The sequence below is a fragment of the Strongylocentrotus purpuratus genome, unplaced genomic scaffold, assembly GCF_000002235.5.
Source record: "Strongylocentrotus purpuratus isolate Spur 01 unplaced genomic scaffold, Spur_5.0 spur5_scaffold_18, whole genome shotgun sequence".
NCBI classification, from domain to species: domain Eukaryota; kingdom Metazoa; phylum Echinodermata; class Echinoidea; order Camarodonta; family Strongylocentrotidae; genus Strongylocentrotus; species Strongylocentrotus purpuratus.
In genome coordinates this window covers 24,626,762-24,642,986 of record NW_022145603.1, presented here as the reverse complement: position 1 = coordinate 24,642,986, position 16,225 = coordinate 24,626,762, and the positions used below count along the sequence as shown (strand labels likewise).

General features: G+C 38.5%; 1 protein-coding gene across 1 annotated transcript in view; it reads right to left on the bottom strand.

The window, feature by feature from the left end:
- Positions 1-15,943, bottom strand: part of LOC100892036 (FAD synthase) — a 28,110-nt gene extending 12,167 nt beyond the window's left edge. The window contains exons 1-4 of the mRNA XM_030988871.1: positions 15,616-15,943; positions 14,230-14,324; positions 13,092-13,215; positions 9,559-9,674 (exon numbers count right to left, since the gene is read on the bottom strand). Of these exons, the coding sequence (XP_030844731.1) occupies positions 9,559-9,674; positions 13,092-13,215; positions 14,230-14,324; positions 15,616-15,763 (483 nt within the window). The 5' untranslated portion in view covers positions 15,764-15,943. The remainder of the gene's footprint in view (positions 1-9,558; positions 9,675-13,091; positions 13,216-14,229; positions 14,325-15,615) is intronic.
- Between the last annotated feature and the right edge of the window lie 282 nt (positions 15,944-16,225).

The following is a 16,225-nucleotide window of genomic DNA, read 5'->3' as shown; positions in this document are numbered from 1 at the left end:
TAAAATATTGATATTTAGCTTTCTTAATTTCATTTGTAACTTTATTTCTGTATTGTTTGTAAACTCTTTTCCTATATTCAGTTGAATTTTTCAAAGATTTTTCATACAATTTCCATTTCTTTTTAATTTTTTTCATCAATACTTTATTTATCCATGGTTTATGCTTACGTCTATTAACATTTATTTCTTGCAAAGGAAAGCATTCTTCATAAATGCGAATAAATTTTGACAAAAAGCAACTATAGCTCACATTACAATCACTTGATTTCAAATTCCATCTGACATTTTGCAATCGTTTACTGAATTCAAAAATATTACTATCATTAAACTGTCTTTTGCTTATTACATATTTCTTTTCCTTGATTTTATGATGACGAACACTAAATACAGGAAAATGATCTGAGATATCAACTAAAATAGCACCGTTTAATTTATTAGTAACATCATTAGGGGAGCCTTCCAAAGTTGCGACTGTGCCCGGACGCGTCGGGGCGCGATGAATAGAACAGTCGCGTCCCAAGAGACGCATTGAGGCGCAAAGGGGCGCGAAGGGGCGCAATAGTCACCCTCACCTGATTCTTGCATATGAAAAGAAACCGTCTATTGTTAGTATAAACCCGCTCTATTCTTCTTGCGCCCTTTTGCGCCCCACCAGGCGATGGGAGATTATCTCTCCCGTCATTGTTCTCGCTCGTGATGCGCGGTACAGCTTAAACTTGATATACAGAAAGTATTTCTCGGCCAAAGCCTGTCTTCCCCTCCTCCGGTTTTCGTTCTGATAAACTTTCCATTGTTTGTACAAAATTGATGTATTCTTCTCGCGTCGCGATCTATTCTTCTCGCGCCGTTTTGCGTCGTAACGGGCGGGGTATTACCTTTCCAATCATTGTGGCGAAGCTTTGCGATGTACATTACTACAGCACAGCATGAACTTCTCTGGTGGGATCGTCTTTGTTTTGGGGGGCAATCAACACACTCGTTCATCTTGATCAGAATACATTATGATTTATTTTTGTTGGGTTTAATACGCCTCCTTTTAATTTTTGTGACGACTGTATGAAATGTGAAATAAAGATGACTATGTACGATTAATGGTTGTTTAATTGCGAGCTTAATTGTCCCCAACAACAAAAAATAAAAGACGAATGATGTGAATGACTACATGTATGCGGTTATAGTCGGCAAATTGATTACTGTTTGAGTCGCTTGTGTATGTTTGTAATTTGAATGATTATCAACATATTTGTTTAATTCCCACATCGCGATATGATTCTAGCATCGTATAATGGACAAAGGAATTATCTTTCTCTCCCGTCATTCATATTCACGCTACGCGTTGCACATCGCCACAGCCTGAGCTTGGAAGAATTTATATTTTGTCAGTCAAATCCTTTTTTTTCTCCTCCCATGACTTGGTTCTAATAAATTGAAGGTTTGCTTATTAGGGATAAGAAGGATAACATCAAACAAACGATTTACTCAAGATGACGCTCTTTTCATTTCACCTCGCTGTTTGATAAAGTAGAGTTTTACGGAGCGAATACAAAAGAAAAGTTCGCTCTAAGGCCAAATAAAAAAATGTTTTATTAGTGTCCTGTTTTTTCGAAAACTAGGAAGGAGGAGGCCCTCTCTTTTCTTTTTTTTTTTCTTTCAAAATGGCCGCTCAAAATGGCCGCTCGGTACATTTTCCTGACAGTCGGGCTAGTTTTCAAGATGGCCGCCGACATCTTTTAACTTTTTAAAAAAAATCAGTAATAGATACATTTTAGTATTGTTTTTCATGTTTTTTTTTCAAAAATTATTTAAAAAAAAAAATTAAATAAAAAAAAAAAATTAAAACAAATTTCCCCCAAAATAAAAAAATAGGAGGCGGCCCCCAAAAAGAAGCAGCCGGGACGCTAAACATGAATATTTTGTTAAGTGGCCTCAGGGAAAAAAAAAACATAAAATGCCGTGGCAGGATTTCACGCCCGAGATTTGCCTTCGAAAATTGCCCGTCCAAAAGGCGTTTTAAATCATAATAATTCCATAGCTCTTTTTAAAAGTGGAATAAATAGACAAAAGAGTCCGGGAACTATATCGAGATTATAAAACATGTTTGTCATGAAGATGTAAACAAAAAAGCGTAGCCTGATGGTGATAAAGTTGAGCAGCAATTGGAAATGCAATACAAAACATTAATCAGTTCATGATGATAATTAATCATTCGACACAAATACAAACATTGATTTCTGCTCTAACATTCGAATCATTTATTCGTAGATTTATATAATTAAGTGGCGAAAGTGAAATTTTGTAATCTTAATGCACAGATACAAAAAAAATACCAAACATGTTTTGATTCTTATTCTAAAAAAAAAAAAAAACCGGCAAATTTTAAAAGATCTTTTTAAAAGGAGGAAGGCGCTATAGCCCAGTGGTAGAGCAGAGCAGCTCGTAACCGGGAGCTCCCAAGTCGATATGCTATTGTAAGGCATAACTCAACATTACATTTCGTTCGGAGAGGATCTTAAACCCGCCGGTCCCCTGTTTGCGTAATTCAGAGCATACACATGCTTCATATAGCAGTCAGGAAAAAAAAGCGAACGGTACAGGAAGCTACCTTTTATGGATATGCCTAAATTGAAGGTTTGGCTTAACTAGGGAGAAGAAGGATAACATCAAACAATAGATCTACTCATGATGACGCTCTTTTCATTTCACCTCGCTGTAAGATAAAGTAGAGTTCTATGGAGCGAATACAAAAGAAAAGTTCGCTCTAAAGGTAAAAACATAGAATGCCGTGGCAGGATTTCACGCGGCCGAGCAAGACTATTGTTTGATCGCTATAATTGTCCGACTTGCTATAGATTCTTGTTTAGCTACACATTAAGGTTGCGTATTATGTGTGTGTGTGAGGGAGGGGGGCGGCGAAGTGAACGGCCGGACCCCAAATGGCAGAGGTCAATCACGAGGGCTCCGCTCGCTAGTTATAAGGACCGCTATTCATTGGACAACTATTCATGAAGACCGCTATTCGTAATTTGAGAACATGGTCATTATGTATAAGGGTCATGAATTCGTAATACGACATCCCCCCTCCCCAAAACTAAATAAATAAATAGAAAACATGAATAGATTAATAAACTTAACTAATGATACAATAAAAAATAATGCCCGGTGATTGGGAATAGCCGCCTATGAGCGGAACAATGGGCGCAACAACTATTAGCTGCTCAAAGAGCTGTCTTTTGTCATTGCGTTGCAAAAACAAAGTGCTTTTAAAAGTTACATGTACTATAATATCCGTATGCTATATAACACCCAATGTGAACATGACGTGTTCAGGCCTTATAACTATATACAGTGCACGTTAAAACAAAAGACTTTACTAGCGCTAGCTAACACATATGAAACGTCAAAACGTCACGAACATTGAAGATAACAAATTGTTGAGACAAATGACACCACCAATAAAGTTTCTTCGCGAAGAAATATTCGATCGAATTTCATGTTTGGAACAGATAGGCGATTTCGAATTGTTCCATCTACCGAAACGTTTTGATGATGCAGGCTCCCGACAATACGACTATCATTTTTGTAATATCTTTAATTTGCAGATGTTTGTTTTGTATGACATATTTATAAACGCCCTATAATCTTATTTCAAGCAGAATCTTTCAATCTCTTTGATTATAAGTATCATTTTTAAATCACGGGTATTTAAATACAATAGCTGATTTTGCGAAGATTTAGAGAACCTACGTTTCTATTCTTTAAATCGATCTTGCATGAGAAAGAACAGAGTGATGATATAGATATATGACCTATTTTGATCGGATGACAGAACAAAATAAATGTAATATGAAACAAATAATGTGTCAAAACATACAGAAGGAATACGATTATACATATCGTTTTTGTTTTGTTCGTGAAAAATTAATATAATACAAGTATTGAACACATTAATGAACAGAAATGAACAATCATAACAACGTCAACGCCTACACAACTTCGATGTTTGGGAGGAAAATAACAATCAGAACAACAATCTAAATCAATGTCTTGTACGTAAAATAATAATAAAACATATCAGTAGCCAAAGTGAAAATTTTAGAGTCAAATCTTTCAAGACGAGAGCGGACACACACGCGGGGATTACATGAATAACTAATGCGTAGGAACGGGCGCGAAAGCTTTTCAAATTCACAAATTCACAATTCACAAAAAGCGCTTCGCCTTTAAGCGCACCCCTCCCCCCCCCCCCCCCCCCAACCCCCGAATGAGTGTTATGTAGGGTACGCATATGCATTTTCCCTCCTTTTGAAAACAGTCCCGTAAGTCCGGTGTGTCAAGTCAATACGGGCCGGATTTGTGTGTACTAGACGAGCCGGACTTTGGTGCGTGAAAAGTACCCCTTTACCAGCCCTTTACCAGATAGTAACAATGAGTCTCCAAACAATAGCCAGATTTGATATTCATATTGTGAGCATGTGCTTAGTTATATCAGGATTCCCTGGTTATATTGAAGACGTGGGCTAATATCTGTTTGCCCAGTACTTCTCGCTGATTGTTTGACCAACATTAAATTGCTATTGTCCAGCTGAGTTTTCTAAAGGCTTTTCTACCCTCGGCGCTAAAGGGATTGCGGAAAATTTCAACACTATTTGTGTTTCTTGATGACCCAGTAGAAGAAGAATAAGGGCTACCCTGCCCCCCCCCCCGAAAAAAAAATGTCCCAAAACAACCCAATCATTATTAATTCCGTTTACCAACACGTGCATGATGGATCCCCCGGATGGATCCTTATTTAGACAGTGAGACAGTTCTGTTACGAGAAGCAATTCAACGAAATGCCATGGCTTGTATTTGTTCTAGAACGTACTACGCTCTTTCGATAACATGTGGCCCCTATTCAGCACAATATATACGCATTTTAGTTATTCTTAACAATGACCTAGATCTAAAACTGGCCGCGGATGTAACCCCCCCCCCCCCCCCCCCTTCGTCGCAAAGAAATATTCGATAAAATTCTTTGACACAGAATGATAAACTAATTTCTTCTTGAGATATGTTTGGGGTGAAATTTCAAACATCATTTCCTGGTAACTCTCTTCTTTGTTAATGTAGCTCTATTCTTACGATTTAGGCATAATTTACTATGTTGATTTGCATTTGATAATCTCCCTGGGAGTTTTGCGATATTCCCGATGATACGGGTACAGTGTATTTAATTTTGTTCGTAACATTAGTGTTTTGCAAAGAAAGAACATTCTGAAAATGAGCGTCTTCCTTCTAACGAAACATATTGATGATGTTCCCGACAATACGGATATCATTTGCTTAAAAAAAATCGTAATACAGATAAAACGCTTTTTAAATCCAATTCAAGGAGAAACTATGACATTCTTGATTAAGTATCATTTTCAACATCACGGATTTTAAAATCGTTCTCTAATTTTAAGAAGATTCAAAGGATCTATGTATTGAAATAACAGACTGATGATATAATTATATGATTTATAATGATTATACGACAGAACTGTTTACAAGATGCAACAAAAATTGTTTTTAAAAAAAACAAGAAAATCGAAACATGCGATAACATCGCTATGAGGAAATATAAAATTACAATTAAAGTGTCAAAACATGCACGAGGAAAACAATGTCAGAGAGAGTGGGGTAAGTATAAAATAAATTTGTTTTTTTGAACAAATCAATTTGTATTAAAATTGATATACAAATAATGAATGGTTATGAGTTCAATAGTGCGAATATGTTCATGAGTTGAAAGATTAACATTCTATTCAACGAGGCGTCAGCCGAGTTGAATAGAATTAACGTTAATCTTTCAACGAATGAAAATATTTGCACTATTAAACGAATGAAAAACATTCATTATTTGTTTTATACAACATCGAAGAAGACCTAATAGAACGTTAATCAACAAATTATGCTTTACTCCTTATAAAGATAAATTAAAGTTCGAGTCAAGCCTTCTCAATTACATGCAGATTGCCTTCGCGTCAGATACACGCAGGGATACGCGCGCGCACATGCAGCAGAGAGATACGCAGTCTGCATATAACCAAAAATGCACGGCGCATATAACCAAAAATGCACGGCGCATATAACCAAAAATGCACGACCGTGCAATATACCATCTATTGAATATCATGTGACCAACAATCGTCCAATCAAATAACAAGGATCCACGTAGGTGTTGTATAATACAGTATATTGAACACAATCATGAACAGAACAGGAGGAGATGAAAAAATGAACAATCATGCCAACGTTAACGCCTACAGAACTCCGATTTTGAGAGGAAAATAAACAAACATTGTAACCAATGTCATGTACGTAAAATAATATTAAAACAAATCAGTAGCCAAAGTAATGCTTTTCAGAGTCAAATCTCGCAAGACGAGAGCGACACACAAGCGGGCACTACATGAATAACTAATGCGCCGGACCGGGCGCGAAAGGGCGCGAAAGCTATTCAAAGTTTAAGCTCCCATTCACAAATGTCAAGTGCTTCACCGGGGCGCGCCCTGGCGGGGTAATTTCGTAACAATGAGACTCCAAACAATAGCCAGATTTTAATGAGCTGGCAACCAACTGAAGTCCTCTCCTATCCGACGCAAAAAGGCGCTAATGGGCGCATAAAGGCGCCTCCTTTGTTCTCATATCCTGCTCTGCGCCCCGACGCGTCGCGGCACAGTCGCAACTTTGGAAGGCTCCCCTTAGTAATAATATTATCTAATAAAGAAACACAACGATCGGTCACCCGAGTAGGGTGATGAATGAGTGGATACATAGAAAAAGTTACCAGCATATTTAAAAAGTCATTAGCTTTATGACAAGATGTGGTATTTAATAGATTAATATTGAAATCTCCCATCAGATATACAATTTTATTCTGTGTGTTTATTTTATGAAGAGCTGAACCAGTTATATCTAAAAATTCTTGCACAGACTGATCAGGTGGCCTATAAATTACTCCTATAATTATGTTCTTATTACATACATTCTCTATTTCAATAAATATACTTTCTATTACTCCATTGTTAATATCTAAATCACCTCTATGTTTATGAATCAGATTTTCCCGAATGAACACACCAACACCCCCTCCTCTCCTCTCAGCTCTACTATTATGTAAAAAGCTAAAACCTTGAATATTGCACAATAATGAGTTGTCTTTCAGCCAAGTTTCAGTTACGCCCATAACAGAAAACTGAAAATTCAGACTATTTAACAAAGCAGAAATACCATCAAAGTTACTTAGAATACTACGACAATTCATATGTAATATGGAAAAATTTGTCGAGTTCAAAGAATATTTCAAAAGGGTAGAATTAAGGTCATCAGGCAAATAAAAAGATTGATCTATTCCAAACGTCTCATTATCTCCAATCATAGGTGACAAAATATGGGAAACTGTACTCAAATCAACATTACTGATCGCACGTTCATATGATGCCCGAAGGGTCATCATTCACACGTATACACATAAATACACAAGAATAAATATTCACAAAACCAAAGTTATTACTACTATTACATAAAAAAAAAAAAAAAAAAAATGTTCTAAGAGTACAGAGTACTGCAGATTTGGAATGCACCACAGTAATTGCATGATTGATAACAATGGGGAAATGGGTCTCTGTAGAGTCAGTGATAGCTTCAGTGCTAGAGAAAAGTCTTTAATAGTCACTTTAAGTCATTTTCGCTCGTAATTAATCGTTTAATTTGTTTGCCTCCACTTGTTGGGAAGAGGCCGAGTATTCTGCCATCGGAAGACCATGCGGTAAGTGTCTTCTCATAATTTTTCGCTTTTGCTAGTAAGTTAGCGTTTGTCTTGGTAAGGTCCTCGTCGATCCCCATTCTTGTGCCTTTCAGTTCGCGTCACTTTGACAAGACAAGACTCCGCATACGGTACGACACAAATTTAGCGATGATGACGTCAGGTTTTGTTCCGTCATTGCGTTTGTTGCTTCTTGTTGAACGGGCAGGGGGATTCACAGATTCCGTAGTCTTTGTAGGCAGGCGGTGTGATCGTTCGATGTCCTCTTTCTTCAAGGTCACTTTGAGCCTTTCTCGAGCAAGCTCACAAATGAGGTCATCAGTGTCCTTTCCCTCTTTGTGTGCGACACCGTAAAAACGCAAACAATTGCGTCGCGAGTATTGTTCTTGGATGTTGGCTGTGCGCTGGACCCTGGTCAGCGATGATTGTTGGTCTTCAATCAACTTTTTTAGATCAACGATCTCCTTCTCCCTTTCATTGAAACAACATTCTAGGTCCATGATCTTCCCTTCATTTATATCAATTCTATTCAAAAGCACGTTGATCTCTTCATGAAGGGCTTCACGGACTGTTTGTCGGATTGAATTAAGAAATTCTTCTCCCTTTATGTACCGCTGGATAGCGTCATTAGCAACGGATTTCTCCGTATCACGTGATGAATCTGAAGGCATGATGGCGGTAAAATGCAAAAGGGTGTAGAAGCTTTGCGATTTAGATGACAAAATGAAGTAAAATATGAAGATATGGTGGAAAATTAAGCCAATACACAGACAACGGACAAGGCCTATGTATATCCAAAGTTGCAATATGTAACATAAAAGTCACAGGAAGCTGAAGTTTGGGATAGCAGAGATATTATAAGCGGTGTTATGAAATGGTTCATTAAAATCATAAATATCAAGAAAGGTGAAAAGTCAGATAATGTAGTTGACCCAGGATATAATCTTTAGGTGCATTCCAAAATGCAATTGTCAAAAATATCACATTATAACAAAATGCACAGGCCAGGTTCAAGAGTTACGTACCAGAAGTTCCAGAACATATATTGTCAAGTGCGGGTCTACGACAGCTGTACGGTGTACATAGCCAACACATTTGGGGTAGTCGCAAAACTTTGACGAAACCACATAAAATCCATAAATTTGAGGTTAGAAATCCATGAAATCATCCAGAAAGTATCACAATATGCAATTGCAGATATAAAGTCAAAATAATTCCAGTAAATAAAATCCAGTACATAAAATGCAGTTTTTGCTTCAGAAAAGCTTCAGAAAATTTCAGTGCGGTCGTTCGGTCGTTAGATTCTTCCTCATTATTTTTACTGCATCGATATGCAATGCTATGGAGAAGACTAATAAATACTGATGTTTGTTACTTACTTTATTTTCTGACTGACGCAGTTATGTGCTTTGTCAGGGTATTCATGAGCTTTGCTTAATATGAAGACTACAAAATGATGTTTTATATTTTAAGAGAAATTGTGCAGTTATGCATTTAGGCAGCTGACATGGGTGCTTGGTAGAAATGGGACATTTTGGGCAGCTATGATACAAAGCCAGTCCAATCTGTTAAAGTATACAGAATTAAACGCAAAGTTTTTTAACAATATGTCATTTCCTTATTCCATTCTGTTTCCAATCTGTCTTTCGCTCTCTACCTTGTCTCCGCTTATCAATTTCTCACATCTCTCTATCTCTTTCACTCTCTCTCTCTCTTTCTCTCTCCCTCCCTATACCCTAGCTCCTCTGTCCTCATTTTTTCCCTCTTACCAGAGCCATCTTGAGTTGCGGTGAGTCCAGTGAGCTGTTGGCACCAAAGTAATCTTTACATAACTTCACCAGCTCAGGGTGTGGGACTATCTCCTCTCCAAAGGCCTTGGCTACACCTGCAAATAATAATAATAATGATAATATTAAATTTTTGTACAGCGCTTAATACAAATGTCTCTAAGCGCTTTACAAATATACTATTACCCCGGTCATTGGATTCAGTGCTAGCCCGCACACATTGTGTGCACAATCTTCACTCCCTGGGGAGCATTCCAGCCAGGGGTTACATGATGCTCAAAAACTGTTTGACCAACAATGACGGTCGCATCCTACCGGGTACCCATTTAGCACCTGGGTGGAGAGTAGCAAGTGCAGGTTAATACCTTGCCAAAGGATATTAGTGCCGTGTCGGGATTCGAACCCTCGACCTTCGCATCTTCAAGTCAAGCTCCTTAAACCACTCCCATAGACCAGGGGGTGTTTCACAAGGATTCTTTTTCGAACTTAACTCTAAGTTGGACTTAAATATTATGGAGAGCCATTTGTAGCCTTGTAATGAAATATATTCAAAAGTGAAAATTCAAGTATGTTAGACTTTTCGTAAATTCCACATCAAGAACATGAAATCTCCCATAATAGAAAATATGAATGATTTGAATCAACATGGTATGCCTTTTGAAATAACTTTTACAAACTATTTTCAAGGATAATAATAATTGTTCGGTCCAATTTAGAGATAAGTTCAACTTAGGATCTTTGTGAAACACCCTCAGTAATTAGAGGTCCCGCCGGAGAATCACTATACATGTATCAAGAAGGTCCTGTGAAAAGGAGAGTGGAATATTGTGTAGTTGTTCAACAACAAATAATAATAATAATAATACGCTGTTCTCATGTAGCACATATCGCATTATAATAACGTCTCTATGCAAGTCCAAAGGAATTTGGATATTATTACCCCTAGCTTTACCTCCTGCAACCGTAGCGCTCAATGCATTCAAGGAATGAATCCTACCAGGCACCCACTTACTACACCTGGGTCGAGTGTGGCGGATGTAGATTAATGGCTTGCCAAAGGACATTAGTGCCGCGGCAGGATTGGAACCCTGTACCTTGTGGTTCACAGTCCGGAGCCTTATAATAATAATAACAATATTTAGCTTTTATATAGCGCTTAATACAAATGTCTCTAAGCACTTTACAAATATACTATTACCCCAGTCATTGGATTCAGTGCTTGCCCGCGTACACTGTGTGCTAAATCTCCACTCCCTGGGGAGCATTCCAGCCAGGCGTTACTTGACACTCAAAAACTGTTTGACCAACAATGACAGTGGCATCCTGCCGGGTACCCATTTAGCACCTGGGTGGAGAGTAGCAAGTGCAGGTTAATACCTTGCCAAAGGATATTAGTGCCGTGTCGGGATTCGAACCCTCGCCCTTCGCATCTTCAAGTCAAGCTCCTTAAACCACTCCCATAGACCAGGGGGTGTTTCACAAGGATTCTTTTTCGAACTTAACTCTAAGTTGGACTTAAATATTATGGAGAGCCATTTGTAGCCTTGTAATGAAATATATTCAAAAGTGAAAATTCAAGTATGTTAGACTTTTCGTAAATTCCACATCAAGAACATGAAATCTCCCATAATAGAAAATATGAATGATTTGAATCAACATGGTATGCCTTTTGAAATAACTTTTACAAACTATTTTCAAGGATAATAATAATTGTTCGGTCCAATTTAGAGATAAGTTCAACTTAGGATCTTTGTGAAACACCCTCAGTAATTAGAGGTCCCGCCGGAGAATCACTATACATGTATCAAGAAGGTCCTGTGAAAAGGAGAGTGGAATATTGTGTAGTTGTTCAACAACAAATAATAATAATAATAATACGCTGTTCTCATGTAGCACATATCGCATTATAATAACGTCTCTATGCAAGTCCAAAGGAATTTGGATATTATTACCCCTAGCTTTACCTCCTGCAACCGTAGCGCTCAATGCATTCAAGGAATGAATCCTACCAGGCACCCACTTACTACACCTGGGTCGAGTGTGGCGGATATAGATTAATGGCTTGCCAAAGGACATTAGTGCCGCGGCAGGATTGGAACCCTGTACCTTGTGGTTCACAGTCCGGAGCCCTATAATAATAATAACAATATTTAGCTTTTATATAGCGCTTAATACAAATGTCTCTAAGCACTTTACAAATATACTATTACCCCGGTCATTGGATTCAGTGCTTGCCCGCGTACACTGTGTGCTAAATCTCCACTCCCTGGGGAGCATTCCAGCCAGGCGTTACTTGACACTCAAAAACTGTTTGACCAACAATGACAGTGGCATCCTGCCGGGTACCCATTTAGCACCTGGGTGGAGAGTAGCAAGTGCAGGTTAATACCTTGCCAAAGGATATTAGTGCCGTGTCGGGATTCGAACCCTCGCCCTTCGCATCTTCAAGTCAAGCTCCTTAAACCACTCCCATAGACCAGGGGGTGTTTCACAAGGATTCTTTTTCGAACTTAACTCTAAGTTGGACTTAAATATTATGGAGAGCCATTTGTAGCCTTGTAATGAAATATATTCAAAAGTGAAAATTCAAGTATGTTAGACTTTTCGTAAATTCCACATCAAGAACATGAAATCTCCCATAATAGAAAATATGAATGATTTGAATCAACATGGTATGCCTTTTGAAATAACTTTTACAAACTATTTTCAAGGATAATAATAATTGTTCGGTCCAATTTAGAGATAAGTTCAACTTAGGATCTTTGTGAAACACCCTCAGTAATTAGAGGTCCCGCCGGAGAATCACTATACATGTATCAAGAAGGTCCTGTGAAAAGGAGAGTGGAATATTGTGTAGTTGTTCAACAACAAATAATAATAATAATAATACGCTGTTCTCATGTAGCACATATCGCATTATAATAACGTCTCTATGCAAGTCCAAAGGAATTTGGATATTATTACCCCTAGCTTTACCTCCTGCAACCGTAGCGCTCAATGCATTCAAGGAATGAATCCTACCAGGCACCCACTTACTACACCTGGGTCGAGTGTGGCGGATGTAGATTAATGGCTTGCCAAAGGACATTAGTGCCGCGGCAGGATTGGAACCCTGTACCTTGTGGTTCACAGTCCGGAGCCTTATAATAATAATAACAATATTTAGCTTTTATATAGCGCTTAATACAAATGTCTCTAAGCACTTTACAAATATACTATTACCCCGGTCATTGGATTCAGAGATTGCCCGCGTACACTGTGTGCACAATCTCCACTCCCTGGGGAGCATTCCAGCCAGGCGTTACTTGACACTCAAAAACTGTTTGACCAACAATGACAGTGGCATCCTGCCGGGTACCCATTTAGCACCTGGGTGGAGAGTAGCAAGTGCAGGTTAATACCTTGCCAAAGGATATTAGTGCCGTGTCGGGATTCGAACCCTCGCCCTTTGCATCACGACACTCCCACATCCAATGGACCACAACACCTCTACAACAAAGAGAAATTTAACTGACCTTCAAAAGTGACATCATCATGCGTAGGCCCGATGCCCCCTGATGTGATAACATGTGTGTAGCGTTTGGAGAAAGAAGCAACCTCTTCAGCAATAACTGATAAATCATCATGGATTACAGAGACCTAGAGAAAATGTTTGTTAGGAAAATAAGTTACACTGTATGCAAACTTAATACAGTGAAACCTGTATATGAAAACCGCTCAAGGGAGACAAGAAAAGGGGTATTTACAGGCAGGTGGTCTTTATGCACAGGTTCCTTTAGTATGTTTCGATGAGAAACCACTTTCACGGGAAACAAAAAATATGATCTTTATAGACAGATGGTCTTTCTATACAGGTGGTCGCTAAAGCAGGTTTGACTGTATTAACACATTTTATCATTCCTCATACCGTACTCTCTTTTTATTGTCTGTGTTTCCAACAATGTGGGATGTTCAATTACTTCTACTTCCCTATTCCAGGACATCCAATCTCTTATGTCCACAAAAAAAGGTCCAAAAGTCTTGACAGAATATTTTCCCAAGTTTTCCATAGACTGCCATTTGGTCTTGAGCCTGTTACTTTTGAAATTCCGTGAGAATGTATTGTAGGATGTGGCTTTTAAAAAGTTTTCATTACATAAACATCAAAAGTATTATCTTTTTAAATGAAGTACATCATGATTTAAACATAGAAAATTTAGCATCTGTATGCATCAGCTCCTATTTTCTGTCTTTGCCTTTGAGCTTCTGAATAAACTTTTTAAAAAGAGAGGGGGGGGGTGCAGACTTAGATTTCACAGCCTGTGTGTCCTAGGCACTTGAAAGTATCGAGCCCTGGTATTAGAAGTAACATAAATATTGTTCTATATACATGTAAAATGATGTAGACCATGATGTACATGATCTATGAAGAGCTACATTTGCAATTACCATTATAATTATTATTATTTATTCAGCAAAACAAAGTGTACAAAAGAATTACATAGAAGAACAAATCGGACAAAACAAAGGATGAAAATCATTTTTTTTAAAAACATTATCATGATTCCCATGAGCATTTACAAGGTGCCAGGAATGGGGCAGGCAGACTAATCACCGAAACCGTCTCCCATTCCGAGGAATAGTAAAACAAATTATATGACACATCATCCATACCCTTTCAACTCTGACCCCCAGCTTGTAGAGTTCAGTGCAGATAAAGTGTGAGTTGGTATCAAGTGTTTGGCCTTTCAAGATCTCATCACCAATGACTGGAAAATAAATATAACAGTTTGATCAATAATCTCATTTAGAAATAGGATTTAGGAACACTCTCCAAAAAAAGTCTATAGACAAGATCTATTCTCCACATTCATCAATAAATTACTACTTAAACTAGTTATAACATCCCAAGTCCACTCAAAATGTATTGTAAACCACAACAAAAATAGTTACAGTCTAAATGTGTAAAAATGCAGTGAAGATCCCATTAAGCATTAATGAATAATGTTCCTCTGATGTTTGAATAAAAAAGAAAAATTTGTAATTGTGCCAAGTTTCAAGAAACCACTTGAAGACTAGACCAGTCTAGGACTTTAGAAGAGAAGTGAAATGAACTTGAGGTGTTGTTCATTTCTTTCTTCTTCTTCTTCCGGTTAAGTACAGACCGCCGTTGGCGTATTAGTTATCGTACTTGTGCTTGACGAGTGCCCAAATGAATAGTGCTAGTAAAAATCTCACAAGTTGATACTACATGTACAGTGTATGTGCGGCTAAAAAACAGAAGAGGCTTAACAAAGTGGCGAAGCACCCCCTGCTTGAAGATCACTAAGGAGGTGCTGTTGACTATACTCAAGGGGAGGTAGTTCCATAGTCTGATTACATCAGGAAAGAATGTCTTTCAATATGTTTGGGATCTGAAACTTGTCTGGATTCCCATGTGTAGATGGCCCAGTGGTTGGAATGAGGTTTATGTCAGGAATGTCACTTGACTTGGACTAGTCTTCGTGCTAATATCTACTAAATTAGTCTATCATAATCATATGCATTGGTATCACATGTAAAATTTGCTGTCCCTGGAAATCAACTTCTGCAGGGCTGTCAACCCTCCCACATTTGGAGGGAGTCTCACGCTACCACGATCATTCTCCCGCCGTCCCAAAAGCTTGTAGCGGGAGACTCCCGCCACCACGCCTTCCTCCCGCTCTCCCGCCAACGATGTAGAATCTCCCGGTTTATGAATAAACCTCCTGCCCCCCCCCCCAAAAAAAATGTGATCTTAGTATTTAACAGGTTTAAAAGTGTGTTTTTCTAACAATCATTCATTCAATCATTAGGCCTATGATAAATTCAACCTTGAATCTTGGTTGGAAGGAAAGGAGAACCACTGGTTATTGACATCTAAAGTAAACTAAACTAACAGAATATTCTGTCCCAAAAAAAATCATCTCGCATAAGCCTACTCTTAACTTTAAGCAGACAAAGCACCCACAATTTCTCACTTGATATTTCCACCCGCCCCACAAATTCCTCCACCGCAACCGAAACACGACGGATACTCACTTATGATCCCCGCCGTAGGTTTCCCGTCTTCGTTCACCGCCATCCTGCTCAAAGCACGTAGTCGATTAGACGTTTGTTGAACGCCAACAAAATGGCGACTAAGGATTGAAACTCGTCTTAAACTTGTAAATGCACTCATCAGAATCATATCAAACAACACCAGAATCCCCAACCTTGGAAAATATTTATGCTTTCGGAATTTTAGAGTATCATGAGCAGAATTGACGCCGGTGAAGGGGTTACATATTATCTTGATGGTAACTGGTAACACGCAAAAAAGAAGGAAAATTATTTTATTGACGTACCGTACCCTGCCCGGTTTCCGCCCGATGGGCAGTTTTTCTCAGATAACGTCTCTGAAAATGAATTATACAGGCGCTAATGTATACCAATTTGTTGCCGAAATTCTAGCAAATCTAGCTATGCCATTCTTACGCCCGAAATCATAAGCGATTGTCCGTAGCGCGCCGTCTGCGTGAGGCATTTTTCTTGCCTAATTCCGCCTAGACCCGCCCTAATTCCGCCCGATGGTGGGCGCGCATCAAAAGTATAGAAAAAGGAAACATCTCGGGTACACGTTAGGCCAAATCAAATTGCTTCCCAGTAGAAT